This window comes from Ctenopharyngodon idella, chromosome 21, assembly GCF_019924925.1.
Source record: "Ctenopharyngodon idella isolate HZGC_01 chromosome 21, HZGC01, whole genome shotgun sequence".
Taxonomy (NCBI): Eukaryota; Metazoa; Chordata; class Actinopteri; order Cypriniformes; family Xenocyprididae; genus Ctenopharyngodon; species Ctenopharyngodon idella.
In genome coordinates, this window is record NC_067240.1 from 13037113 (window position 1) to 13063952 (window position 26840).

Consider the following 26840-nt stretch of genomic DNA (forward strand, 5'->3'; position numbering starts at 1 on the left):
ACAGTAGCTATGACGTGAACGCAGCTTAAGCTCATTGTTTTGATTTGGGGGAACTGTAAAAGGTGGCCGCTGTTTGTTTGCATAGCATGAAATGCGCTGATGGCGTATGACATCTGCACGAACAGGGTGCGTGAGGGTATTTTAAAACATATGTTGACAGGCAAGTAGGACATCGTATTATTTCATTCAGGGCCAAATATAATGATTGGATGAACATTTTATGGTCCTACGCCTTCCTTAGACGATATATATTTATAAAAAAAAACATTTAGACCGTTTAACATTGTGATTGCTATCAGGATATAAGGAGACTTTCAACCAGTATAACAAAAAATGTTGCACCTTTTGCACCTTTAACATTTCAGTTTGGTTTTAGTTCGTTTCAGCAATTTTCATAGTTCAATATTCTGTTTCTGGCTATGAAAATAGTTTTCGCTTAGTTTATAATAATAATACTGATGTATCCACCTTATTTTTAACGGCCATTTGTAACTTGAATGTGCAAGGCTTCTGGTCTCACCCACAAAAACAGTCCATTATGCTGCTTGATACTGCAAACTGTTATTTGGTATTATATTATTTTCATTTATTATCGTAATCATAAACACACTGGTTAGTAGCGCAAATAGTTTTACACTTTGTAATTCTTCTAGTTATCTCCCTAAAAGAGCGAATGAATCAGAAGTCTCGCACGTTCACAGAAAATAGCTTATTGACATGTTGCAAAATAAGGTGGATAAATCCACAATGTGGTAGAGCGTTAATCATGGATCCTCACTCTTGGCCTTCTTGCCCTCTCGGCTAACCCACAGGTTGAGCAGAGCTGAACTCTGGTCCAAGAGAGAGTTGGGATTCTCCACTCTGATCCGGTTAATGTCATCCACACTGAACTGCAGTTCCCTTGCCAGCTCTACAATGAAAACAGATGAAAGCACTTATAGAATGTGAGTTAAGGGGAAAAAGCCTGAGAGGTAATGAAAAGAGAAACAAGAGGCAAAGCTCTTACCAGTCCAGCTCAGTCCCAGCTGTTCTGCTATTACTGCGATCTTTAGCTCGGTTCTCTCCATGGCATTTACAGTGGCTGAATAAAAGACAAAATATACCACAGTTTCCACAGAAGGTCCGATGATGAAACACTTTAATAACATACCCAGGTTGGTACTTTATGCTAGTGGATAATATATTTCACTGTGGCTTTCACTGAAAAACCCAAGAGACTCAATAAAATAAACACTATAGATCACAATAACAATATGACCATATCCTTGGGTTGGTTGATAAATGGTCTTATTTGTCGTATATAAAAAAAACTGTTCAAAGGTTTGGTGATGGTAAGATTTTTTAATGTTTCTGATAGAAGTCTCTTGTTTTTTTTTACTCAAAAATACAGTAAAAATAAGCAAGATTGTGAAATGTATAATTTATTAACAGTTTCTATTTTAATATATTTTAAAATGTAATTTATTCCTGTGATGGTAAAGAAAGATTTTAAGCATCATTACTCCAGTCTTCATCAGTGTCACATGATCCTTCAGAAATCATTCTAATATGCTGATTTGGTACTCAAGAAACATTTCTTATTATCAATGTTGAAAACAGTTGTGCTGCTTAGTTTTGTTGAAACCATGATACATTTTTTTCAGGATTCTTTTGAAGTTCAAAAGAAAAGCATTTATTTGAAAAAAAAAAAAAAAAAATCTTACTGATCTCAAACTTTTGAACAGTAGTGTATACTTGGGATTGGTATATATATGTAAATAATGAACATGTTCAGTAAAGATCTTGTCAATAAAGACCTAAAAAAGCAGGAATGTAATGAGAACAGCCTTTTCTTGAAAGGCATCAATAGTTTTTATTGAGAACTATATATGAAATCAGTGTAATGGACATATAACAGCCACTATATGGTAAAACATCCTGTAAAATTTCTTAGATCCAGTAAAATTACCAATATTAGTTCTAACTGATGACTGAAACTATAACGGTAATTGTTACTTACCAAGAACTGGTCAAAATCTGCACACTACTGTACATACATTAGTTGGCTTCATCCACTTCGAGAACAATGAAGATGTGATGTGTTTTGAACGGCAAAGCTGCCTTGAACCTCCTGGACCTGTCTATAATCACTCCCCCACCTTAAACACCTCTAAACGGGCAGTCCTTTCCCTTTAAAGCTCATTCTCAAAGCTGGAGTTTGCCATGCTAAGAGTATTTACTCTGGAATCAAATCAACATCATGCGCTACATTACTGCTCATTCACTCAGTAAATACAAGGGCCGCCCGTTTCTCTGAAATATTTGTGTTAGTCGTGGCCCCTATGAGTGCAATCCCAGCATCACCCTCATAAAGGAGGGCAGTGCTCAGCATCCAATGCCCAGTCACAGCCATGCATGAGAGATTGGGCAGGTATAGAAGCAAGGATATGGGCACAGCATTCAGAAGCCCCCCTCCTCCACAGCTGAGGGCACGGCAGCATGGTGCCACTATGTCTTACCCAGGCCAGGCTCGTTCAGGGCGCTGTACCTCTCTCTTAGGGCAAGAGGGGTCAATGTTCTCCGCCGCTCATCACTACCCACCACCTACAAGAAAAAATTTAGTATATACAGTGCTACAGCAGTTTTGTCTTTCATAAGTATTTATCGTAGCATGTACATACACATTAAGGCAAAGTGCTTGGATAAAAATAGCTTAAAGGTGTTGTAATACACAGGAAGATAATCTGAAGACAAATTTACATCTGAAACACCAACTGCACCTGCTCCTTTTATTTCCCTTTTTTCATTTTTCAAACTTTTTATATTCACATTTGATGAGCATTTGATATGAAAATAGGATGAAATCAAGATGAATTGTGCAATACACTATTTAATTTTTTATGGGTTTTTTTTTTTGGGCATCATTCTTTTTTCCATTTTATTTTTGGTCTCTTAGTTTTTTTCTTGCATTTTTCAGAAATATAGTGTAGTCACAGAAACACATTGAGAACAGAGGGAATGAGAATAAGCCAAATTCAAACCTTCATCACCCATATGAGCCCCAAAGCTCAAAGTATTAAGAGCACATGCGCTGACTGCTTTAATCCATTTAAGTAGATTTTAATCAGACTATTATTTATGTAGCCTGATCTATATACCTTTAAGAAATATCTTGAGATAGTCTAGACATATCCTAAATGTCATGTGCCCCGAAGAAGAATGACAATTTCTTTAATCATGTAGTTTAATTGAACCCTAGAGTTAAATGGTCTAGACAACTCATATAGTGACAACTCCATTATGAGCTAGTGATTAGTTAAAACAAATAATTTTGAGTGTCATTTGAGTTTGGAAGGTCAGAAAATGACTATTTAGACAGGATTAGTTTTTCAAACATTTTTAAAAAATATTTTTATTTTTTAAAGTCCCCCGGTAGTCAATAATTTTATCTCTTAAAACTAATCTTTGATCACTAAAACGACATATTTAAATGTTTATTCCTGTGAAAATTAAAATAGCTTGAATGTAACACCCTTGCTTGATTTAGTATACGCAGATCTATGAATATGCTAATTAGCCCCACCTCCACTCACTTGTGCGAGCTCAGAGATCCACTCGGTCAACATACTGAGGTAAACGCTGCACAATGGTATCGCTTTTTTTTTTTTTCACACGTCGCACACATAACAGTAATTAATATGATTAGCCTTTTGCTTGACTACGTTATCAAACAGCTAATAATGTGTTGCTAATGTTACACAAACCATGTTCCCGTTCGTCATCTCAGAGTCAGACAGCTGCCTTATAACAATCAGCATCCTTACAAACGCTTTGAACAACTCAGAACATCAAGTGGAGAAAGGCAAATAGTTCATCATAACATCGTAATATACATCATACACCCGCTATATTGCTAAATCTACCCGATTTTTCATATCAACAGAAAAATATACCAAGATAACCTGGTTTCTCTTGAGACTCCCTTGCTTGATGATAGTTAATGATATCCTAAAGCCCGCTGGCACGTTGACGTTATTAGTTACAAGGTAGATTGTGATGTAAGAAACACCAGCGATTTCAAACCGTATTTTTGAAACTGTCTTTAGATCACTGCAGTTTTAAAGAGAAAACACTCAGCAATGGTGTTGATTTATGAATTTGCACATGGTTTGTCTTAAAGCATATTAAAAACACCACATAGACATATAAACAACATTAAAAACTTTTTTTAACATAATTTAAACATAATTGACAGATTCTTAAATAACATTTATTTATAATATATATTTTTAAATAATATGTATTTATTTATATGTTTTACATTTATTTATTAATTAGTTAGTAATTGTGCTGAATTGCAATATTTTATTTTAATCTTGTTTTAATGTTGGATGTGATTCCAGCAGGCTGTCCTTGAACCATCAACTGCTATTTACCAAGAAAGTAGGTTTAAATTCATATCGAATAGTGCAATTTCAGCGGTCCAAACATCAGTAGGTAATTTGTTTTAAAATTTTTACTGAGCTTGAGTGACAAAAGCACAGCTGTGATCAATTTGTTTCTGTGAAACACAAAAACGTCTCGTCAGATTAGAGTTCACGAGAACATGTGCAGGTGTAAGTGATCACAGAGGAAATGAACAGTGACAGCACCTTGACGCAGGGAGGCATGGTGATGTTGAGGTTGCACAGCACGTGCTGCGTGTCCTCGTACTTGGTTGACTTGCGCAGGAAGGACAGGAACCCGGTGGCTTCCTTATTGCCGTCTCTCACCTGATGAGCCAGGGGAAATGGAGAGGGAGGGAGGAACAGATGGAGAGAGGAGAACAGGATAAAAGAGAGGGGTGAAAATGAGGCGAGGGTCAAATAAGAACAAAAGAGCGGGGGAAGATGAATAAAGGGAGTGAAAGAGGAAAGAAAGAGAGAGGTAGAGAAAGAGGGAGATTAAAGAGTGTTAAACAGAGCAGCTGCCCGGCTGTGACTCATACAGGTTGACGGGAGCTGGGGAAGGGGATGGAGGCAGTCCATAGGCAGGCGATAGACAGAGAGAGATTTACCTTTACTTTTACCTGGCCGTCTGTGAGATCAGACAGTAAGAGAGTGACCGTGAGAGAGAGAGAGAGAGACAGTGAGACAGACATACAGACAGGCAGGCAGATAGACTGGCAGGCAGGCTAGAAGGTGAAAGAGTTAAGGGCATGCTCACGAGACTAAAACAGTTACGAGGTGAAACACTACGCCACAGAACAGCTCGTCTGTGGCTGACCAATCACAGAAAGAGGTGCAGAGTGTAAGCCACAATGACAGACACCAAAATGAAGGGAGGGAGACAAGTGGAGAGAGAAAGACAGCACTGGGGAAAATCATAGACACTGAAGACAAGGGCTGCACGATTTGACCAAAAATATTGAGATTGTGATTCCAACTGCGATACGATAAAGATTTAACATCTCATATTGCTCACTTGAACCAAAAACATTGAACATTACACGGAAACTGCAGCTCTCAGCTCTCAAAAACTAGGCAAGCAATGCCTTTTGGTTGAAAATCCAGTCATGTTTTATCCACGCTCTATTGCCAGTAAAAAAAGTGTTACTATTTAAGGGTTTGTGAGTCCTCTTAAAAAGAAACCCAGCAAATATTTGGACGTTTAATGATCGTTGAAAAGACGTCCCTCTGACACGTCCCATCATGGTTGAAAAATAGTTCCAAAATGAAATTTGAACGTACATCTTAGACTTTATTGTATTAATTAATTAAGTATTATATATTGAACTCCACGGAGCTAAAGGCCAAAGTAAAAATTATACACGCAACCCCAATTGAACTGTAGACGTACAAACGTATCTGAATGCATTTTTAGGAAATGTTCTGTGTTACATATTTTTACCGATTTATGCCATCCTACCACAACTATTTTACCGTGACTATTTTTACGACCATCCAATGTTTGCTGGAAAAGTAAACTGAGTTAAAAAAAAAAAAAAAAAATACCCAGTTCTCTTTGCATTCACACTGGAAGTGGACTTAAAAGAGGACACACATATCTTTATATCTGTTGTCCAGTCTTTTGACCACTTTATCTCTTTTATCCACTTTTCACTCTTAAAAAAACCCCATTAATAATATTAATAATAATAATAATAGAATATTATTTATTAATATTACCTAGAATATTTGAACAGAAATATTTATAAAATGATAACTTGAAAGAATAATAACTTAATATTAAAATGTTATTTATTAATATTATCTAGAATATTAGAATAACAAATTATTATAAAATGATATTAGAATATTATTTATTAATATTGTCTAGAATATTAAAATAATATATTATAAAATAGCATTAAATCTGTAATATTTCTGTTATAATTTCTAGCTGTGACCCACTGACATTATTAGATTTTCATTAGATTTTAATAACTTAAATAGTGGCAAAAATGTTTGAAATTGCATTAATGTAAAAATATAGTGAACAAGAAGCATTTTGTGTTCACAACGGACACTGTAAGAAAAGTGCAGTGCTTAAATCGAAAGCTCTGACGTCACACTAGGCCGTATAACAATTTTGATTTTATTTCGAATTCATGTGCAGCCCTACTGAACACATTAGGGAGTACATAAAATTCACAAGATGAACAGACAAAGTGATTAACAATGCTAACACACACACATACACACACACAAACACTCACACACAAGATGACACACTCAATGACACTTATGTGTAGGTTGACTGAAAAAAAAAAAAAAATTGAAACAAGGGAAGTCGACATGAACTTCTCAGCCTATATTTCCTAAGACACACTCACGGATAGACAGAAATAGATAGACAGGGAAAAACAGATGTACAGACCTTTACAGAGACAGGTAGCCGGTTGTCTCTGAAGGCCTGGAAACTGAAGCTACGAGGCTGCTGGGTGGCTTTCCTCACGGGCACCAGGTTACCAGAACATTCTAAGTGCAGCGGCATCCCCTCCATCACCTGTGGGAGGAAAAGGAAGGAGAAACACAAGGAGAGCAGTGCGTCAGAATGAGTCAGAGACTTAGCATTAATGTAATGAGTCGACTAATTTGTGTACACACACATATGTACGTGTACACAGCTGCATCATAAACTTGCATTTCATTTGAAAATGCTGAAAAATTAGTTAAAAATGAGATACTAAAACTTTGAAACTATGATGCAAATAAGGCAAGACACACATCATGCGTTGCAAAATGCACATCAAACACATACAGAAAAGACAATGGTGTTAAAAACAATGCTAAAAGAATATATGAAAATAATATTGATCATATTTACTTTTCTGATTTTTTTTAGTGTACATCAGAAAAATATATATACGACATATGCATATGCTTTTATGTCAGCTAACCTCAATGTCCCTGCTGCGGGCCACCTCGGAGAAGTTCTCGTGCAACTCAAGGGTTTTGTCTATTTTGTCATCAGTCATGCAGTAACAGCGCAGGCGGCCCTCTCTGGCATCGTTCATCTTAGCAAATACAACAAATTTGGCCATGTATGGAACTGACATCAGCTCACGGTACAGCAGGTTGGCGAAGGTCACGGCCTCTGCCGTTCGGGGACAGTCCGCCAGCCAGAACCTGCAGCAAAAAAAAGGACAGAAACACACAATAGAGGGAAAAAAATAAGGTCACAAGAGACTGTTTACTTGTAAATGTGTATAAATATAACACTGTCTGTGTTGTAGCAAACACTCTGTCATTTAATGAATTAATGCTGCAATTATCACTAGAAGGTCATACAAATATCAAAAACACAACACAAAACAAAACAATAAAATAAAATCTACTGCCTACTTTTCAGAGATGGCAAAAGCACAGTGTTAATTGTGCCAGGAAAATATCGTTGAGGTTTATGAATAAACCTCAGCAAAATTTATAATGAGCCTATTTACAGTAAAATGAGGGATGTTAGCAATGGAAAGAATGGCAATGACCTTATAATATTTATGGTACAGTGATATTTCAGCGCATTTAGTGACAGCTTAAAACAGATTATAGGTGACATTTAATAAATAAGATGAATGTTTTTGTGCTGAAATACAACACACAATGTAGTGCAACTGTTTAGTAAATTCGCCCCTATTCTTGTGTGCTTTTGTGTCTCACCTTGCTGATACATTGGTGGTGAAGTTGGCACAGTTGTGGGAATACATGAGCTTGGTAGTGCCAGTGATGTCTTCCCACTGAGCGGGAGCAGTGCCACCTGCAGAAGGTTTACAGCTTTTTATAAAATCCTTTTTTTTTTCAACCAACACCATCTGGAATGAACTTGCTGAGTCTATCTTTATCTCAGTGTCCCTCTCCAGGCAGGACACCAGTCTGTTTCAGCCTTTTCCAAGCAGCTTGGCAGGACAGCTACATCAAATCTGGCTGAGGCTGAAAAAGACTGCCGTTCAAGACAATCTTCCTTTCTCCAAAACACAGATATCAATTTCAGACAATGTTTTCTTTGAAATAGATCAGAAGCGGACCGTACCAATAACACTGCAGAGGAGGCGGAGGCTAGTGGTGTCTCCTTCGCCGGCATCGCGTACACTCTCCCTCCAAGATGGAGGTAAAGGGATACGCAGCCCAATTGGTCGGTGGAATTTGCGCCGACGAGGCTCTACTGTCACAACGGGACTGAATGTGGCCTGGTTTCCTAATTGCCGAGTCAGCAGCTCATCAGGGATTGGCTGGGCCTGGATGGAGACAAGAGGAGAAAAAACAGACACAAAGATTCATAAATCAGTTATTGCTGAGATCATTTTCAGTCATTCTCCTCTGAATTTAGTCACCAACCTTTAAACTACATTTTAAATTTATATATTTATAATAATAATAATAAAATAAAGAGAGATAATAATAATTATTATTTTATTTTTTAACAATATGTACAGCATTTTAGATAAACATTTTTCCCCGACAATACATAATTATCAACTTCATTATCAAAGGTAAAAAAAAAATTAAGTTGCACTCATAATCAAGACGTTTCTGGTTCTAATCATATATTTTGTATGAAATGTAATGTGTGATGATATTGCTTCACTGTCATTCACTCTCTACATCCTGAAAACTCACCTGTAGGCCAAGTCGGACCCTCTTCGTGACCGCCGTGTCGGGGAAAATGGCCTGGACCTGGGGCACCAGCTTACTTATCAGCTGACCTCCCTCTGGGCCAATAAGATCACTCTCCTGTTGGACACGTGACACCACAGCAAAGTAAAGAGGAAAGTCTGTGGAGATTATGCGTCGGATTCTTTTCTTCTCCAGCTCCTCCTGACTTTCCAGATCTGATGAAGGCACCCAGAGAAAACAAGGTCATATGGTCAGTTTTACAGAAATAATTGTGAAGGCAATGTAAAGTGATTTTGTCAGCTAGTACCTCCTGCTACATAATTGAAACAGAAAATAAAACTCTTTTCTCTTTGGGCTTATGGGAATTCCTCTCAGTGAAACATAAGACATACCTTCATCCATTCCATTGAGGATGGTCTCTAGAACATCATCGCCATAGCGATTCCGATGTTCTTTCCATACGGAGCCATTCTCACTTCGCAGAACCACTAGTTCCCGATCACCTCGGCTCAAGGACGCAAAATGAGGGATCTCCACTATCACTGGCCTGAAGGGAATTATGGGAAGGTGCAAAACCATTAGATGAAAATGTCTTTATTTGACAACAAGATTCTGAGTGAATACATTAAGAATGATTAATTCAGAATGAAGAATGGACTTTCTCCATTCTGTCTTCCTCAGGTTGCGTTTACATTAATCAGGATACATCTGAATATGGCGTTTTAGTTTTAAAACGCTCTCTGCACAGAAAAGTTTCTTGCCCACACTGAAACATGTTTAAATCAGAAACCGCTTAAATCATCTTAATGCACATGTAAAAAGTAATAAAAGCTTATTGAGATGACAAAAGACATAATAAAGTTCCCACGTTGTTCTACTGGCATGATTATTTTATTAGCAAAACTTCCCACCACTTATTAGTGCATCCAGGTTGCACTCAAAATCTATTCCATGTATGGTCTAAAGTGCAACTGCTCACAAGTTTTGCCGCAGGAGAGCAATTGCAAGTAAATTTTCTGTCATCTTTGCTGGAATGTAAATGAAAATGAAAAGTGAAAGTGACATGTGAAGGCCAAGTATAGTATACTCGGAATTTGTCCTCTGCATGTAACCCATCCAAGTTGGTGCACACACATTAGGAAGCACGAGAAGTGAACACACCAATTTCCACCCAGTATTGAGAATCGAACACAACTTTAGGGTTACCAGTCTGACTCTCTAACAATTAGGCCATGACTGCCCCCTGTAATATGAAGATTGTACAAAGTAACATTTATCTTTAGCAACCCTGTGAAAGTGAAAAGCACATAGCACATGCTGATTTAACCGTAGATATCTATGGATAAAATATGTCACATGACTAAACTTGATTCATTGTTTTCAAATACCTCAGTTTTCACAGTCCACACAAAACACAAAAACGCAGTTTTCAAATTTATCCACTTGGGAGAGCATCTTCAAAAAGCTGTTTTCGAGGACATAAATGCTTAAAAGGTTTTCAAATGTACCTGGATTAATGTAGGCATAGCCTCAGTCTTACTAAAAGTGTAATTAATGGAATCATTAAAGGTGCAGTGTGTAAATTTTAGCGGCATCTAGCGGTTAGGTTGCGAACTGCAACTAACGGCGCACACCCCTCGCACCCCTCCCTTTCAGAGAAGCTACGGTGGCCGTGTGGGTGAGATGTTGTTGTCTGAGAGAGCAGAGAGTAGCTTGTGTGAAGCAATGAGGTTTCTTCTTAATTCTAACAAAGAACAATCTCTGCTTCTAATAAACCAGACGACTACTACTACTACTTTGTGCGTATTCAACGTAGTGACAATGCAAGCTGCCTCTAAAAACACGAACGATTTAGAAGAAGAACAACATAGTGATGAAACAAGCTCTGTAGAGTATTTGTCCATTTAGGGCTGCTGTAGAAATACGCCATTCGCCATAATGGCGAATGGCGAAATGACTCATTCTAAAGTAATAAAAACATAACGGTTCATTATGTAAGGTCTTTATGTACCTCTGAAAACATAGTTATGTGTATATTATATTGCATTTCTGTCAATAGATCCTCCCAAATTTTACACATTGCACCTTTAAGGAACCGAAGTAGCACAACTAGAATTGCAAGCAATTGCCATCCTTATTGCACACGCGCACACACACACACACACACACACACACACACACACACACACACACACACACACAGACCCTTACCCCAGAAACTGCATACTGGAAGGCCCTAGAGAGATAATACGAGATGCGAGTCCCTCTCCCTCCACTAGAGGAGGTGGGGTGGTGAGTTTCTGTGGTTTGACCAGACGGCAGGTAATGCGTGTGGGGGCGGCGCAGGTGCGTGGCGGGATGATCACACGCAGACCATTATGCCTGCTGCCCCGCATGGACCCACCTCTCGCATCCACCATGAAGCTGACCAGAAACCTGTCAAACAAGCAGCCGGTGAGCAAATCAGGCACAATGAACTTTCAAAACAGCCGGAAGCTCAGTATAAAGCTAAAACCTCTTCAAAAGAACCTACTCCTAGACACAAGATGACAGTGAAGACAGGTATAAAAATAAGCATTTATGACCAACAGATAAATACGGAGATAAAAGCGGTGAGAAGTGTTCGTAACGTCCGGTTACTGGATTTGTTTAGGCTGAATGTGAAGTACGTGCACTGACCCAGTGTGGATGGGGCTGGCCACTGGGCTAACGTTGTCTGAGGTCTCTGTGGCTGGACTACTGGGGATTAGAGAGTCCTCGTCATACTCCTTTGGCAAAGGGACAGGTGTGTGCTGCAGACACACAGGAGTAGCACAGATCACACGGACACAAAGACACACACAAACAGAGGTACAATGACAGCTATGAGCGTAAAAGAGAGAAAGGGTCAACTCTGCTCGGAAAACCAGGTCATAGAAGCTGTTTAGAAACAGGGATAATTAACTCAAGCTTCTTCCAACTTAGCCAAGCTGGTCTACCAGTCCTAACCAGCTTGAAAAATTAGGTCTACCAGGTTAGACCAGTGGTTCTCAACCAGGGCCTCAGAAAACTTTCGAGGGGGCCTCAAAATAACTTAAAGTTTCATGACATGAGAAATCAAATTTGCCTTAATCTTTTGACATATAAAAGGTCTTTGTACCATTTCATAGCTTAAAACGTCCTCTTCATTATGAACAAAGTATTTATTTAACCAAGCTCCAAAAATGGCTCGTTTGGCTATTGTGGGATTTGTGACATCACATTGCCAAATACATTTGCATATGACTTACTCCAGAGCAAATTATACATCATCACACCATAGGCCCCGCCCACTGGCATTTAGTCGCTTAACGTCTGACACTGGCCTACACTGGATGTGAGCGTCACGTTACATCAAAAGCAAGTAGAACCCATTATAATCACTGACGCTGTCTACACTATTATCTATTCCTTGCTCCCGTCTAAAAACTAAGGGAGCTTTTTCTGTTGCCGCCCCCCGTCTATGGAACCAACTGCCTTTGGACATCCGCCTTGCACCTTCGATTACCATTTTTAAATCAAAGTTGAAAACATATCTCTACTCCCTAGCATTTTAATATTTTAATATTATTTTGCTTCTGTTTATTGTCTGTTTTGTTTAGTTTTTTGCTCTGTTTTATTTCTGTTTTAATTTTATTTTATGTTTCCTCACTCTGTTCAGCACTTTGGATAGCTCTGCTCTGTTTAAATGTGCTTTATAAATAAAATTTACTTACTTACTTACTTACTAAATACAAATGCGTGTTCAGTTTCTGACATACTCCACTGTTGACAACGGGACAAATGGAAGAGTGAAAAAACATTTGCTCTGATGCATCCTGTTAAAACAGCTCATTTGAGTCTCTGTACAGACTTTAGAGTTTCCCCCAGAGTGGGAAACAAGTGGATGGTTTATTTTAATGGCGTCCCAGATCTCGTCGGAGGATTATATGTTTGTTCTAAGCATTTTGTTTTGTCAACTAGGCATAACTAAAGCAGCCAACTGTATTTGATCTGACAGCAGCTGCATCAAAAACTAACTACATTATTTCATAACACTTTCTCTGTAAATGACGGGTTTATACGGATACTGTTTTCAAAACACTTACTCATGTGCAACAGTGAAGGGGCCTTGATAATGTTTCCTATGCAATGATGTTAGCCAGTCATAACAGTGACCATTTACTGTCAAGCCTTAAAGGAGCCACCCTGAAAGGGTTAGGTCACCCAAAAATTAAAATTATGTCATTTATTACTATTACTATTTATTACATCGTTCATCTTCGGAACACAAATTAAGAATTTTTTGATGAAATCCAATGGCTCAGTGAGGCCTCCATTGCCAGCAAGTTAATTTACACTTTCAGTGCCCAGAAAGGTACTAAAAACATATTTAAAACAGTTCATGTGACTACAGTGAATATCACTAGATATTGTTGAAAAGTTTTAGTTTTTTTTTTGGCGCACAAAAAGTATTCTCACCGCTTTATAATATTAAGGTTGAACCACTGTACTCACATGAACTGTTTTAAAAATGTTTTTAGTACCTTTCTGGGCACTGAAAGTGTTATATTGCTGGCAATAGAGGCCTCACTGAGCCATCGGATTTCATCAAAAATATCTTAATTTATGTTCCGAAGATGAACGAAGGTCTTACAGGTGTAGGACAACATGAGGGTGAGTAATAAATGACATTATTTTAATTTTTGGGTGAACTAACCCTTTAAAATTGGATTGTTTCAGACAGAGGGTCAAAATGAAGGTTGAAAATAATAAAAAATATAATAAAAATATATTTTTTCTAGTTACGCAAAGCTCTAAAATATTGTATTGGGAACAAATTGTGAATTTTTTAAAAGTGTTTTAAACAATTCTTATCCTTAATCCTTATCCAGTAAACTCTGAAATAAATGACTGGAAAAGTCATGTAAATTCATTGGTTAAAACCCAGGAACCCTGCAGAACATTCAGTTCTTAAAACCTCTGGAATTCAAAAATGTAATTATTTTAACTGCAATTATTTTAGTTTTTGTTTTAATTTACAGAAACTAGGAGTACAAATAGATTAAAATAAGTTTTCAAAACTAAATTGAGGGCTAAGGGGGCCTTCAAATTTTTGGACAATGGTGTCAAAAAGGTTGAGAACTGCTGGCTTAGACCATCTAATGAAAATTTGTTACCAGTTAGATAACACCAGACCTGGATTTTTCAGCAAGGAACATTTTTTATTTCAGCACATGAAGCAGAAAAGAACAATACCTGGTCCAACATGACAGTTTCAGGTGACACGCATGGAATTCTGGGAATTGCGGGTGAGTAAGGTCTGGAGAGAATAAAGGAGATAGTTGTAATCTACTTCATTTTAAAGTAAAAAAAAGTAAAAAATTGTTTATTCTTGTTCTAGCATCTTAGTGAAAGGACAAAATTGTTGCATTGTGCTCTTGAGACCTACGTCGTGCCCATCCCACTCTCAAAATCTCTCAGGGTTTTCTTGGGGGACAGAAAATCATCATCCTGGTCTTTTAGGTCATCCAGCTTCAAATAGCGAGCCCCATCCATCCCGAGAAGTTCATCACCTACATACAGCACAAAATATGTCACAGACACTGATGTAGGAGGTTTGCAGGAAAAAGGATGATTAAGAGGAAGGAAGGAAAGCTCAGAAATCATTTCAGCATTCACAGCCCACCATCATTCCCGGTCAAGCACAAACAAGAACCTTCACTCATTCACCAAGTCCAAGCAATGAAGTCAGACACAAACAGAGCCAATGGAAAACATGAAGAAATCAAGAAACTCGATAAGATTGCATGGTATTGGTTACTGAAGTGGGCATGCCCGGTAGTGCAGAGAAGATCACACTTAATCTGCATGGGAGAGATTGTTTGATGTTATTGTAGGGGCTTAATCACAGGTGTTCAGAGACGTGTAAAACAGCCACTGTGTCAGTTCATTTTGGAGCCCTCTGCTGAGTCAAATAATCATCATCAATTAGTAAAATTATCCACTCCCAGTGTGACTCCCATAGTGTTTAGATAAAGAGAACCTCATCTATGGGTGTTTCTTCAACTACAGGCACTACGGGTCCCAGTGGTTGATTTTAACTGAAACAAACACATTTCAATGTTTTTCTTTTTCAATGTCTTCAATATTTATTTTTGATATACCTTTTATGTATAACTTTCATAGTTTTACCCATGTCTCAAAATATGAAAATCCATATATATATATATATAAATATATGAAAATCCATCTATGTACATATATATGCATGTATGTATAAACAACATAAAAATGTTAATAATAATTTAATATAAATAAAACATTAATAAAATAAAGTAATTTTTTGTATAATATGAGATCAATATGAGATCGGTGTCAAAATAAGATAATACAAACTAAACACATTAAATAATCTAATTTAATATAATTTTATAATATAATATAATAAAATGGCATTCTCAAATTCTCCTGTGATGCCTGTATATCCACTTTTGGATACAAATAAAGTAGTGAGAGTGTGAAAAGTATATGTTTTAAGTGTGTTTATCTAGTGCACAAGGCCAAAAGAACCCATAGTTGAAGAAACGCCCTGGCACAAACAGAGTTTTGAGAACACAAAGTAATTTCAAATGCAGTCCTGTTAATGATGGATCCACAAACACGTTACTGTCAGTCAAGGAAAAGAAACATCATGACCACACGATAATGAGGGGCCGACGCCGTAGTAACACAAAGCGACATGTTATAATAGAGAGCAGTTAGAGAGACTTGAGAGTCAGAGACAAGATGAGAGTGCTTGAAATGGAGGCACATATTTCACGAACCACTCAGTACCGGACAACCAAGCCAGAGAGTGGGAGACGCTCCTACCTAATGTTAGCTGAGCAACTCCTACAGCAGGAAGGAAGAAGGAACATTTCAGGCTGGCGATGCTACCGTAGATTTACAGTAGGTTTAGAATATCATGACATACTTGCTTTTGCTTTTTCAATCCATTAAAGTCCTAAATAAATGGAAATTTATCAATCATCTCTCAGAAGAAACAAACACATAAAATGATTAGAGCCAATGAAGCTTAAGGGGATAGACCAAAGAAAAATGGAAGTTCTGTCATCTTTTAATCATTCTTTTCAAACTTTCTTTGTTCCGTATCCTTAAGGAAATGTTCAGCAAAATGTCCAAGCTGTTCTTTTCCTTACATTGAAATTGGATAGAGACCAATGGCTGTCAAGCATCAAAATAGACATAAAAGCACCACAAAATTATCATAAAAGTATTCCATTCGAATCAGAGCACGTGCGCGGAGCAGTATTTCCTCCGGAGCAGAGCACGCCTTTCTGAATATTCCGCTCCGCTTGCTCAGTCCGCTCAGGGCTGCTCGCTCAACCCAGAATGCTCTTTGTGATAAGCTAGTTTGAGAATATGTGAAATAAGCAACAAGTTTAAGGTTATGGAGTTCAAATATTGTTTTAATGAAGTTGCACACCTTATACATAGCCTAATGCAAAGTAAACATCAAAGTTAAAAACGAAGAAAGAGAAGAAATTAAAAGAGAGTGTGGAGAAACATTCATTTTCTGATATACTAACAGTGAAGTTCTTTTTTGTTTTTTGCTTATGGATAGAAAGAAGTTTGAAATACCTTCACAGCTATACTGTTAATTGTTTACAGTGCCGTTTAAAGGAATATGTAAATATGTGCTGCGCACTTTCCTCTCAATAACAAAATAGACATACAACAAAAATAACAGTGGTGAGAAAACAGCAGTTAAGAAATCATCTGATCATAGTGATCATAGACAGAGTGGAATATTGAGCGGAGCGTCACACCACTCCAATTCGCTCACATGCTCTGATTCGAATCAAACACTATATTCCAAGTCTTCTGAAGCCATTTTAACTCTGTGTGAGAAATAGAGTAAAATTACATCTAAAATGTTTCACAACCATGGTCACCATCAGTGTTATTTTAGTAACACTGATATAATTGTTTTTTTTGTTTGTTAATTATTTGATTATTTATTTTTATATGTTGTTTTTAATTTTAAGTTTTAGATTTTGCTGTGTTTTTGTCATTTTCATTAGGTTTTTTTTTTTTTTTTTAATTAGGTCTATATAGTATTATATTTTAGTTTTAGTTTTAATTTTTTTAGTATTTTAAACAAAAATCAGAAATGCTACTAGCTTAAAATAAGTTCATTTTATTTCAAGTTTATTTTATTTCAGTTAATGTTTATTTTATTTCAAGTAATGAAAATGTTTTTTATGGTTTTAATTTAGTTTTAGTTTATAATAATAACCCTGGTCACCATTCACTTTCATTGTATAAAAAAGAGCAGCTTGGATACTGCTAAATAACTGCTTAATAAGTCATTCGGGTCATGGGGCTGTGTAAATGACATTTAATTTAATTTACACAACTGATCCTACATGTATAAATCACACTGTACAGTCAAGTAAGTAGTCTTTAAGTATGATAACATCTCTAATCTCTAGTTCACTTCAGACTGTAACTTTTGGGATATGACCCACCAACCCATCTGCCAACTGGCTTATGTTTTTAATTGAGAGTCTAGCACCAACCTTATGGTACTGAGACCTTGTCACTGCAACTGAGAATCAGCGCTTTAATGTGGCATTTACTGCAGTATGATCCTTCAGGCTAAATCCAATATGTGCCACACGTACGCACCTTCATCTTCCGACACATCCAGTATTTCATCCACCGTCTCAGGGAAACTCATGCGATGCTTCTCAGTGGTGATCTGGGGATAGAGAGGGAATATATGAACAAGTCAAGATGGCAAATGTCGTACAATTCAAAGACGACAACCAGATTATCAAGAGATGAAAGATGACGGAATAAAAGTCACAAATCAAGCTTTGAAGATTGAAATCTCAACCTGAGATTGGATAAAGTTCATGAGAATGCAAACGGCTCTCACCACAGATACAGATTCCTCAGTCACCAGTTTGAGCACATCAATGACAGAGATGTAGCCTAGCCGCTTAGCGATACCCAGGGGTGACGTCCCATTCTGCCACAGATAACACACAGTCAGGTCACCAAATCTCACATCTGTATCTGATAATATTCTATCTGTCTGGTGTGGTGGGAAAGATAATTTGCAATAATAATAATTTATATAATATACAGTGTATAAAATATAATTTATATAATAAAAATGATCATTATAGCAAATATAATATAATATAATATAATATATCAACTGAAGTGTACGAATACATTTTTCGTATTCGTACTGTATTCTAGCCATGCTGCTCTATTCAGCAGGATAATTACTAAATAACAGCTTATGTTTACTGCAGAGGACTGGCAGCATGACAGCATAAATTACCCACACCAAATGCTCTTCATCAGACATTTAAGCAGTGTATACTATTTTTTGGCGAGAAAAATGGTCGTGTTTCAAGTATGGGGGAAGGGGGTCTGCTCACAGTGGTGATCTCATTGGGCAGGGCTCCATGTTTCAGCAGCAGGGTGACGATGTCTGTATGACCCTGCTGGGCTGCTTGATGTAAAGGAGTGTATCCCAACTGGGAAAAAAAAGATGAGGGAGAATATACCGAAAAGTGTACAAAAAGAGGCCTGTGTACAGTACATCCAGATGTGTAGCACTTACCCTGGTCTTGCTGTTAACATGTGCTTGCTGCTGAAGTAAGAACTTCACCATCTTTATGTTCCCATAGTGGCACGCCACATGTAATGGTGTGTAGCCCATCTAAGAAAGATACAGAGATTAAAAAGGAGGAGAAAGAAAAAAGAAAGGAAGTGAACAGTTAAATGAGTAGGTGAAGTGAAGTGTGGCCAAGTATGGTGTCGGAATTTCACCCATCCAAGCGCAGTACAAACACAGTAGTGAACACACACACACACACCGTGAACACACACCTGGAGCAGTGGGCAGCCATTTTTGCTGCAGCGCCCGGGGAGTGATTGTGGGTTAGGTGCCTTGCTCAAGGGCACCTCAGTTGTGGGTAATGAGAGTGGAAGAGAATGCTGTTCGTTCACTTCCCCTACCTACATTTCCTGTACTAAGACTCGAACCCGCGACCTTCGGGTTACAAGCCCGACTCTCTAACCATTAGGCCACAACTGCAAGGTTTCAGTACATATAGATCAATGCCAGCTAATATTACAACACCTCAGGCCCTTAGATTCTGAGCCAGAACCATTTAAAGGGTTTTGAAAAGGTTAAAGGTCACTCACTGTGAATTTCATAAAGATCATAATATCCCCCTAGTATTTTTGTTTGCTAAACAAGCATTAATATTACTATTACTGACATTGTTAGTTTTTTTTTTTTTTTTCAGTTTTTTTACAGACAACACCACCACTGTTAGCACCTTAGAAACTGTATCGAAACAACCCTAAAACACTTAGAAGATCTTAGACAAAGGTGTAAAGTATTTGAGTAAATGTAATTAGTTACTGTACTTAAGTATCTTTTTGGCTACTTTGTAGTTGTACTGAGTATCAAAGATATTAGCAACTTTTAGTCTCTACTTGACTACATTTTTGAGCAAGTAAATGTACTTTTTACTCCAATACATTTGTGATGAGTAATGCAATTACACATTACATTTTGCATGGCACCTAACTTTTTCTGCAGCAGTTTGTTTCTGATATAAAGAAGCGATATCGCCATCTAAGGGCAGTGAAGGTACTATATCTTGTGCGTTTTGCTTTAACTCGGCCAAACTTGTCAGCACTTTACGTGAATTCGAGTGCATTAGCAGGTAGTTTCTGAATCACAGGTGTTTGATTTAGGATAAGAGGTCATAATTGCAGCCGGTGATGAGGCCGAAACCAGCACATCTACTGCAAGTAGACATTGACCATTTAATTTTACTTAACATTATTTTATTTATCTGCTATATTGATGAGACCTTTTTGACAGATATTGGTTTACATATGGCCTTTTTGTGCACCTAAGCTTAACTGAGACTTGAGAGTTTGTAGATGTTTAAAAGGTTGTTGTGTCGACCTTGATTTATTGCAATATTGAGGTGTTCAAAATAAACATGATTTCTCATCTTACAAATCAGTTGCTTCTTATTTTCACTGGCATGTCTCTAAGGTGTTGAGGACTAGTGCATCTTTGATCCTACATTTAGTATGAGTAAAATACTTAAGTACTGTAAAAATCAGATACTTTAAGACGTATTGGAATTAGTTACTTGTAACTTGTAATGGAGTCATTTTCGATGTATGGTATCTGTACTTTTACTCAAGTATGGTTTTCAGGTACTCTACACCTCTGATCTTAGACTCCACATAGCAATGTCCTAAAGATTACCCATATCATAGCATAGGGGTGATAAGGTTTGTACTGGCCAAACCCACTCATATTTTCTTCAGATAACGTAAAGATTTAGTTCTGTTTGTTGATTTAGCAGTAGCATAGACTACAGAACACATGGCTTTGGGGTCTAAATTCTAGGACATTCTACAGATGGCACTGCTGTGTTTGTGTGTGCATTGAAGTGTCTTACCCTTGAGGCTGCATAGACTGAAGCACCCTGCTTCACCAGCATGTCTGCAATGCCCACATGCCCTTCCTGAGCAACCAGGTGCAGAGGTGTCAGCCCATTCTGTACAAACACACACACACACACACACACACACATGCACACAAAGGATATCAGATAGATATTAAATGCATCCTTATCCTCTAGTTGCATTCTTCCAATCTCAATCTTTTTTTTTTTTTTTTGTAGGTTTTTATTTATTTACTCTCTATGATCTAAACCAGGGGTGTCCAATCTGGCCCGGGGGATGATTTGAACAATAATAGAAAATAGGCCATATATCAGAACGTTTTAAGTTTTATTTTGGGCACTCTCTATACCGTGCTTGCACACAAACTGCTGTGCAATCATTTTCCAAAATGTCATCTGTGTGGGAATATTACAATTACTAAGTCTGCAAACAGGACGTTAACACAGACCAGACGGGGCACACTGAAGATGGACGCAAAGAGAAGGAGACAGAAGCACCAGCAGAGCAAAAACTGAACCAGGCACAGGAAGCTCACTGTTCGCAAAATATATGAGGAAAAATATAAATATTGAAATTGGGGTATGGGGTTAATATGAATGTATCTATGAAGGGAACCGTCTTCAGAAGAGTTTCGACAGCATTTTCTTGTCATCTTACCTCTGTATAAAGCAGTGTTTATTAGCGCAGCACTGCTTTGTATACAGCCGTAAGCGCCCCCTACAGTCAGAGAGTTAATCTGCATTTTCATTCAGTCCGTCTGCTGTTTTTGTTTTGTACAGGTGTCTTACAGTATAATTATAGCATAATTCACAAAACAAAAGTCAGACCATTCTGTTTTTGCTTTAAATCTTTAATCTATCTTTGTTTACATCATGATTAAAATGTAGTGCTTGCCTCTAATTTCAAATGGCTACAGATATATATTTTTTGTTTAAGGCCAGTTTGTCTGTTATAGAGCAAATAAACAACAAATAAATTTGCTTAAACAAAGAAAAAAAATCAGCAACTGGTATCGGAATTGGACAAAAAAATCGGAATCAGCCATGAAAAATCATAATTACTGTAAAAAAAAACAGTGTTTTTTTTGTAGTTTTCTTGCCAATTAATTTGTAGTTTGTATGTTTAATATTAATGTAGGCTAAATGTTAGCACGCTAAGATTTAAAAAAGGTAATTCTACTCGCACATGGTTAAATTTTTTCCCATCCGGCTCTCAACCTAAAATGAGTTTGACACCCCTGACCTAAACCAAATACTTTTTAATCAAAGCTTAACACTGTATCACCTTATTGCCCAGGTTCACATTGGCCTGCTTGGAAATGAGCAGTGCCACCATGTCAGGTTGCCCCTCCTGTGACGCCAGGTGAAGCGGGGTGATGCCCTGTAGTGACTCTGCGTTGGCATTAGCTCCATACTGCAGAAGACTGCTCGCCACCTCTAGTTGGTTCTGTTTGGCTGCGATATGCAGGGCCGTGTAGCCGTTCTGTCAAATGGAAGAAAAGTAAAAGTGACCGTTTTTCTTGAAGTGTTTTTAAAAGAGTGAAATAGTCTGCTACCCCTAACGTCACAGCTCAGAATAGGTGTATATGTGTATCTTACTCTCGCCGTGCTGTGCGGAGAGCCGCCCTTGCTGACCAGCAGCTTGACTACATCAAGGTTGTTGTGATGGACGGCCACGTGCAGAGGGGTCAAGCCATTCTGAGATGGGAGAGAGGAGACACATGGCCTCAGTCAGCTACTGCTGACCGTCATCTGATAGTACTGAGATATCAGATGTTCGTCTTGATGAATTACCTTTCCGGCTGCATTTGGATTGGCCCCTCTTTCCAAAAGAAGCTCCGCCACATCCACTTTCCCATATTTACATGCTACATGTAGAGGAGTAAATCCTTTCTGTAAGAAAAAGCAGAAATACATACTGAGAATGCAGGTGGAGATGTGCATATTTTGTTGTCATTTAGTGTAAATTACCCTTTGTTAGGCTCCACCCACCTTGGTTACTGTTGCTAACTCAAACAGGCTTTACAGAATGTTGCACAGGAATGAACATGAATTTTTTTTAACTATATTTTTTAATAATCTCTATAAAACACACAAGAATTCAATGGATGCCAACAGTTTCTAAGGTATGATTGGTCGGTAGCATTTTAAAGTTACCATGAAATCAAAATTTTTGTAATGGAATATTGCATTTGTAGGTAAACAATTTATCAGTGCACATCATTATGTTTTTAAAATTCATGTGCCACTGTAATCTTTAATCAAAATAACTTCCCCTCCCCCTTACAATGAAATCTCATCTCTTCTCTGATGACGTGTTTACTGGAGCGATGGCGGGACAACCTGTCACTCACATGAGATCCACCAATAGGAAACCACAACAATCCAATCAATGGCCAAAATGAAGTACCGTCCTACATTTTGTCTTGTTTGAGAAGCTGTTTCATTTGGATAAACATCACAATAGGAAAGAAAAGACTATATCAACTTCCGTTTCATGCTGACTTTAAGGCGGGATTTAGCAAAGAGTTAATTGAGAGAAGAGAACCTTGGTCATTTTGGTTTGTTGGGCATTCCCGTCGAGCAGGATGCGTGTGGTTTGGGCGTGTCCCTCGCGGGCAGCGATGTGCAAAGGAGTGTGGCCTGCCGTGGTGGCCGAGTCTGGATTGGCCTTATGTTCCAAGAGCAGCTTCACCAACTCCTTATGTCCCATTCGAGCGGCACAGTGCAAGGGGGTTTGATCATCCTGTGAAAGGGAAGAGAGAAATAGAGGAAACATGAGATTTTAAAAACAAAAGAAGATAAATGAAGATAAAACAGCTTGTATGATTGGCATACCTTCGCTTTGGCATCCACCTGCGCATTGTTCTGTAGCAGGAACTGAGCCACCTCACAGTGCCCCGCTCTGGCAGCCATGTGCAAAGGGGTCTCCACTTTCTACAATGGCACATTTTAATACAGTCACAAATGTTTAGTTCTGAAAAGAAAACTGTGACTACTGCCATAATTGCTGCTAAAGACATTAGCCAATTTGTAAAGCAGAAGAGCCGTGCCTTGGGGATTCGATTGTTCAGTATTTCTGAGGCGATAAACAGATACACCGTTCTTACCACATTAGAAGCATTGGGTGAAGCTCCTCTCTGAAGAAGACTCTTCACTATGTTGAGATGCCCCATGAACGCAGCCACATGAAGTGGGGTCAGACCCGACTAAGAGACAAGAACATGCATGTGTTAAAGGGTTCTGTCCTTCAACTGAATGTTTTTTTTTTACAATTTAAAATAACTGTTTCTTATTTTTTAATATATTTCAAAATGTATTTTATTCCTGTGATGGCAAAGCTGAATAAGCTAAATTTTCCTTCACATGATCCTTCAGAAATTATTCTAATATGCTGATTTGGTGCTCAAGAAACATTATTTTATTACTATCAATGTTAAAAACAGCTGCTTAATATTTTTGTGGAAACTGATCCATTTCTTTTCAAGATTGTTTGATGAATAGAAAGTTCAAAAGAACAGCATTTACTTGAAATACAAATCTTTTGTACCATTATAAATGTTTTCACTGTCACTTGATCAATTTGATGTGCCCTTGCTGAATACATTTATATTAAAAAAAAAAGCAAAAACGTAATGACCTCAAACGTTTGAATGGTAATGTTAATATATTCTTGTCCCAAAGTAATCGTGAATATGTCACTGCTCATTCCTTCATAGTCTTTCTATTTTCTACAAGGGTCAAAATGGTGCAAAGTGAATAGAGGTTATCCATCAAAGTGACAGCCGGAGAGTAATCTGACCTCAGTCACGGCCTCCAGAGATGCTGAGTGCTTCAGCAGCAGGTCCATGGACCGCATGTGGTTCTTCTTGCAGGCAATGTGCAATGGAGTGAATCCATTCTGAAAGATCCAACAAAAAAATCAACTAATATATACACGGTGTACAGGTGTACACTATTAAATGGGAAGTATGGAGGACCAAGTTGAGACTATGATGTACAATTAATACTGCACTATATGTATTATATATGTATAAAATTCAGCTATTTGTTTCACGGATGGCCGTCGTCACATTAACTGGCAATATTAATTAAAAGAGATAAATAAAAGATAGGGTGGAAAAAAGCAGAGAGAAAAGAAAACGGCAGATGCACTAACCAGAGCGCGGGCATTAGCTTTTGCCCCCTTATCCAACAGCACCTTGACCATGCGGTGGTGCCCACAGTGTGCTGCAACATGCAGCGGGGTCAGGTGGTCGAGGGTGATGTCATCGATCTCTGCGTTGTATTGCAGCAGCTGCCTCACGCAGTCCATGTGATCGCCCTGTGCTGCCATGTGGATGGGAGATAGACCGTTCTGCAAGGGGAAAACATTATTATAACTAAACAGCATGATTACACCAGCAATAAAGCTAAGAATCTCTTACAGTATGGCCATCTTAGCAGTGTTGGGGAAAGTTACTTTTAAAAGTAATGCATTACAATATTGCGTTACTCCCTAAAAAAGTAACTAATTTACTTTTTGTGGAAAGTAATGTGTTACGTTACTTTATGCGTTACTTTTTCTCATCTAGGCTGGACTGTTCGTTTATTTTTATAACAACAAAAAAGTTCTATTTTTGGCAAATATTAAGGCCCTTTCACACTAAAAGTGAAATAAATAAGCCTTAGTCTGAAGGAAATGCAAATTCATGCCTGTACAGTAGAGGGCACAGTTCAAACAAACTAGTCTTTCAGCTGTGCTGCCATTCTGGGATACAGAAGAATAGGATGCAGGAGAAGAATTCATTGAGTAAATGTTTGCTTACAATTAGTCTAGAGCTAGTCTAGAATAACCATCATGTTTACACAGCTCACACAACACCTCTGCACTTACTCACGATATCTCTCAACATGGGGACAGGAGAGCTGTCAGTCAATAAATGGGAAAACAAAGTAACTTGCATTACTTATTTGAAAAAGAGATATTTTGTTGTAAATTTAAAAGTAATGCGTTACTTTACTAGTTACTAGTAATCTGATTACACAACTCAAGTTATTTGTAATGCGTTACCCCCAACACTGCATCTTAGTAATATAGTTTAGCCACCTTGGTCTTGGCCTGAATAGGAGCGCCCTGGTCTAGCAGGATCTCAACCACACGTACATGACCGTTCCTGGCTGCACAATGCAGCGGCGTCAGCTCATCCTGCAGATAACGGAAAGAATAAGCAATTCTGGAAATTTATCAGCCATTTTTTAATGCGTCCTACATTATCTGCATTTCCTGTCCTTTTAAAGTATACCATTAAAACAGCAAGTTGTCACAAAGAGAAAATACCTGTTTTTCCCATGAGGAAGTAAAATAGGTCATTCTCCACGAGCTAGACTTAAATAAGTCAGATTCAGCAGTCTCAGCAGTGTGATTTTTCATCTCAGCCAGTAAATAATGTCACTGTGAGATGTGATTACGGTTGGACGGATACAGGAGGATCGACTAGTCAGTTAGTCGTCAAACCAACCGACTAGTCTATTTAGATTATACTAAATCTAACTTTGTAATGTTTAATCCGTCTCATTTTATTTTGTCACAATTTTTTTCAGATCTATATTCTGACCTGTTAAGCACTTTGCTGCATTTTTATGAATAAAAGGTGCATTATTTATTATTATTACGATCACATTTTGAGATGCTTCTGCTCTGTTTTATTCTTTCTTGCCCTGTCCTATTTTGAGCACAAAAACGTGCCCCCTAGACTAGTCAGCTAGTCAATATTGTAGTGTGCATGTATATATATATATATATATATATACATATACACATACATACATAAGTATATATAAGTAATTAATATTTTACTATTCAATGTCCCTAATGGATACTGTACCTTAGTCTTGGCATCTATCTGAGCTCCTCTGTCCAACAGAAGCCGCACCATAATCACATTCCCCCTCCTGGAAGCGATATGTAATGGAGTGATGCCATTCTTCAAGAGAAAAGGAGTAAATGAGAATTCATGTAATCATTTATGTAGCAGGAAGCGGCATTCAACGTAAGAGTTGAACTGACCTTCGGCGTGAAGTTCACGTTGGCTCCTCTGTTTAACAAAAGCTGTGCTACACTGAGATTCTCATAATGGGCTGCGATGTGGAGGGGAGTAAAGCCGGTCTATGGGAAAAGAGTGTAACATTTCATTGATTCAGTATATGTACAAAACAGGAAAACCTACGCTGATGGATCTTTAAACAAAGTCAGTTCTGTTTATCT

At 37.9% G+C, this 26840-nt stretch overlaps 1 protein-coding gene across 6 annotated transcripts in view; it reads right to left on the reverse strand.

Moving 5' to 3' along the window:
• ank1b (ankyrin 1, erythrocytic b) overlaps positions 1-26840 on the reverse strand; it is an 86552-nt gene that overhangs the window by 14631 nt on the left and 45081 nt on the right. For 5 of the 6 annotated variants that reach the window (XM_051877695.1, XM_051877694.1, XM_051877690.1 and 2 more), the window contains 31 exons: positions 26643-26741; positions 26461-26559; positions 25683-25781; positions 24753-24950; positions 24396-24494; positions 23704-23802; positions 23432-23530; positions 23142-23339; positions 22388-22486; positions 22193-22291; positions 21879-22076; positions 20588-20686; positions 18715-18813; positions 18530-18628; positions 18016-18108; positions 17763-17835; positions 15942-15962; positions 14521-14644; positions 14328-14391; positions 11751-11863; positions 11283-11507; positions 9464-9618; positions 9075-9286; positions 8488-8692; positions 8118-8214; positions 7361-7589; positions 6838-6966; positions 4632-4751; positions 2499-2583; positions 1007-1081; positions 779-910 (listed from right to left, as the gene is read on the reverse strand). In XM_051877695.1, coding sequence (XP_051733655.1) covers positions 779-910; positions 1007-1081; positions 2499-2583; positions 4632-4751; positions 6838-6966; positions 7361-7589; positions 8118-8214; positions 8488-8692; positions 9075-9286; positions 9464-9618; positions 11283-11507; positions 11751-11863; positions 14328-14391; positions 14521-14644; positions 15942-15962; positions 17763-17835; positions 18016-18108; positions 18530-18628; positions 18715-18813; positions 20588-20686; positions 21879-22076; positions 22193-22291; positions 22388-22486; positions 23142-23339; positions 23432-23530; positions 23704-23802; positions 24396-24494; positions 24753-24950; positions 25683-25781; positions 26461-26559; positions 26643-26741 — 3835 coding nt within the window. The remainder of the gene's footprint in view (positions 1-778; positions 911-1006; positions 1082-2498; positions 2584-4631; positions 4752-6837; positions 6967-7360; positions 7590-8117; positions 8215-8487; positions 8693-9074; positions 9287-9463; positions 9619-11282; positions 11508-11750; positions 11864-14327; positions 14392-14520; positions 14645-15941; positions 15963-17762; positions 17836-18015; positions 18109-18529; positions 18629-18714; positions 18814-20587; positions 20687-21878; positions 22077-22192; positions 22292-22387; positions 22487-23141; positions 23340-23431; positions 23531-23703; positions 23803-24395; positions 24495-24752; positions 24951-25682; positions 25782-26460; positions 26560-26642; positions 26742-26840) is intronic. The other variant, XM_051877691.1, reaches the window with a different exon arrangement.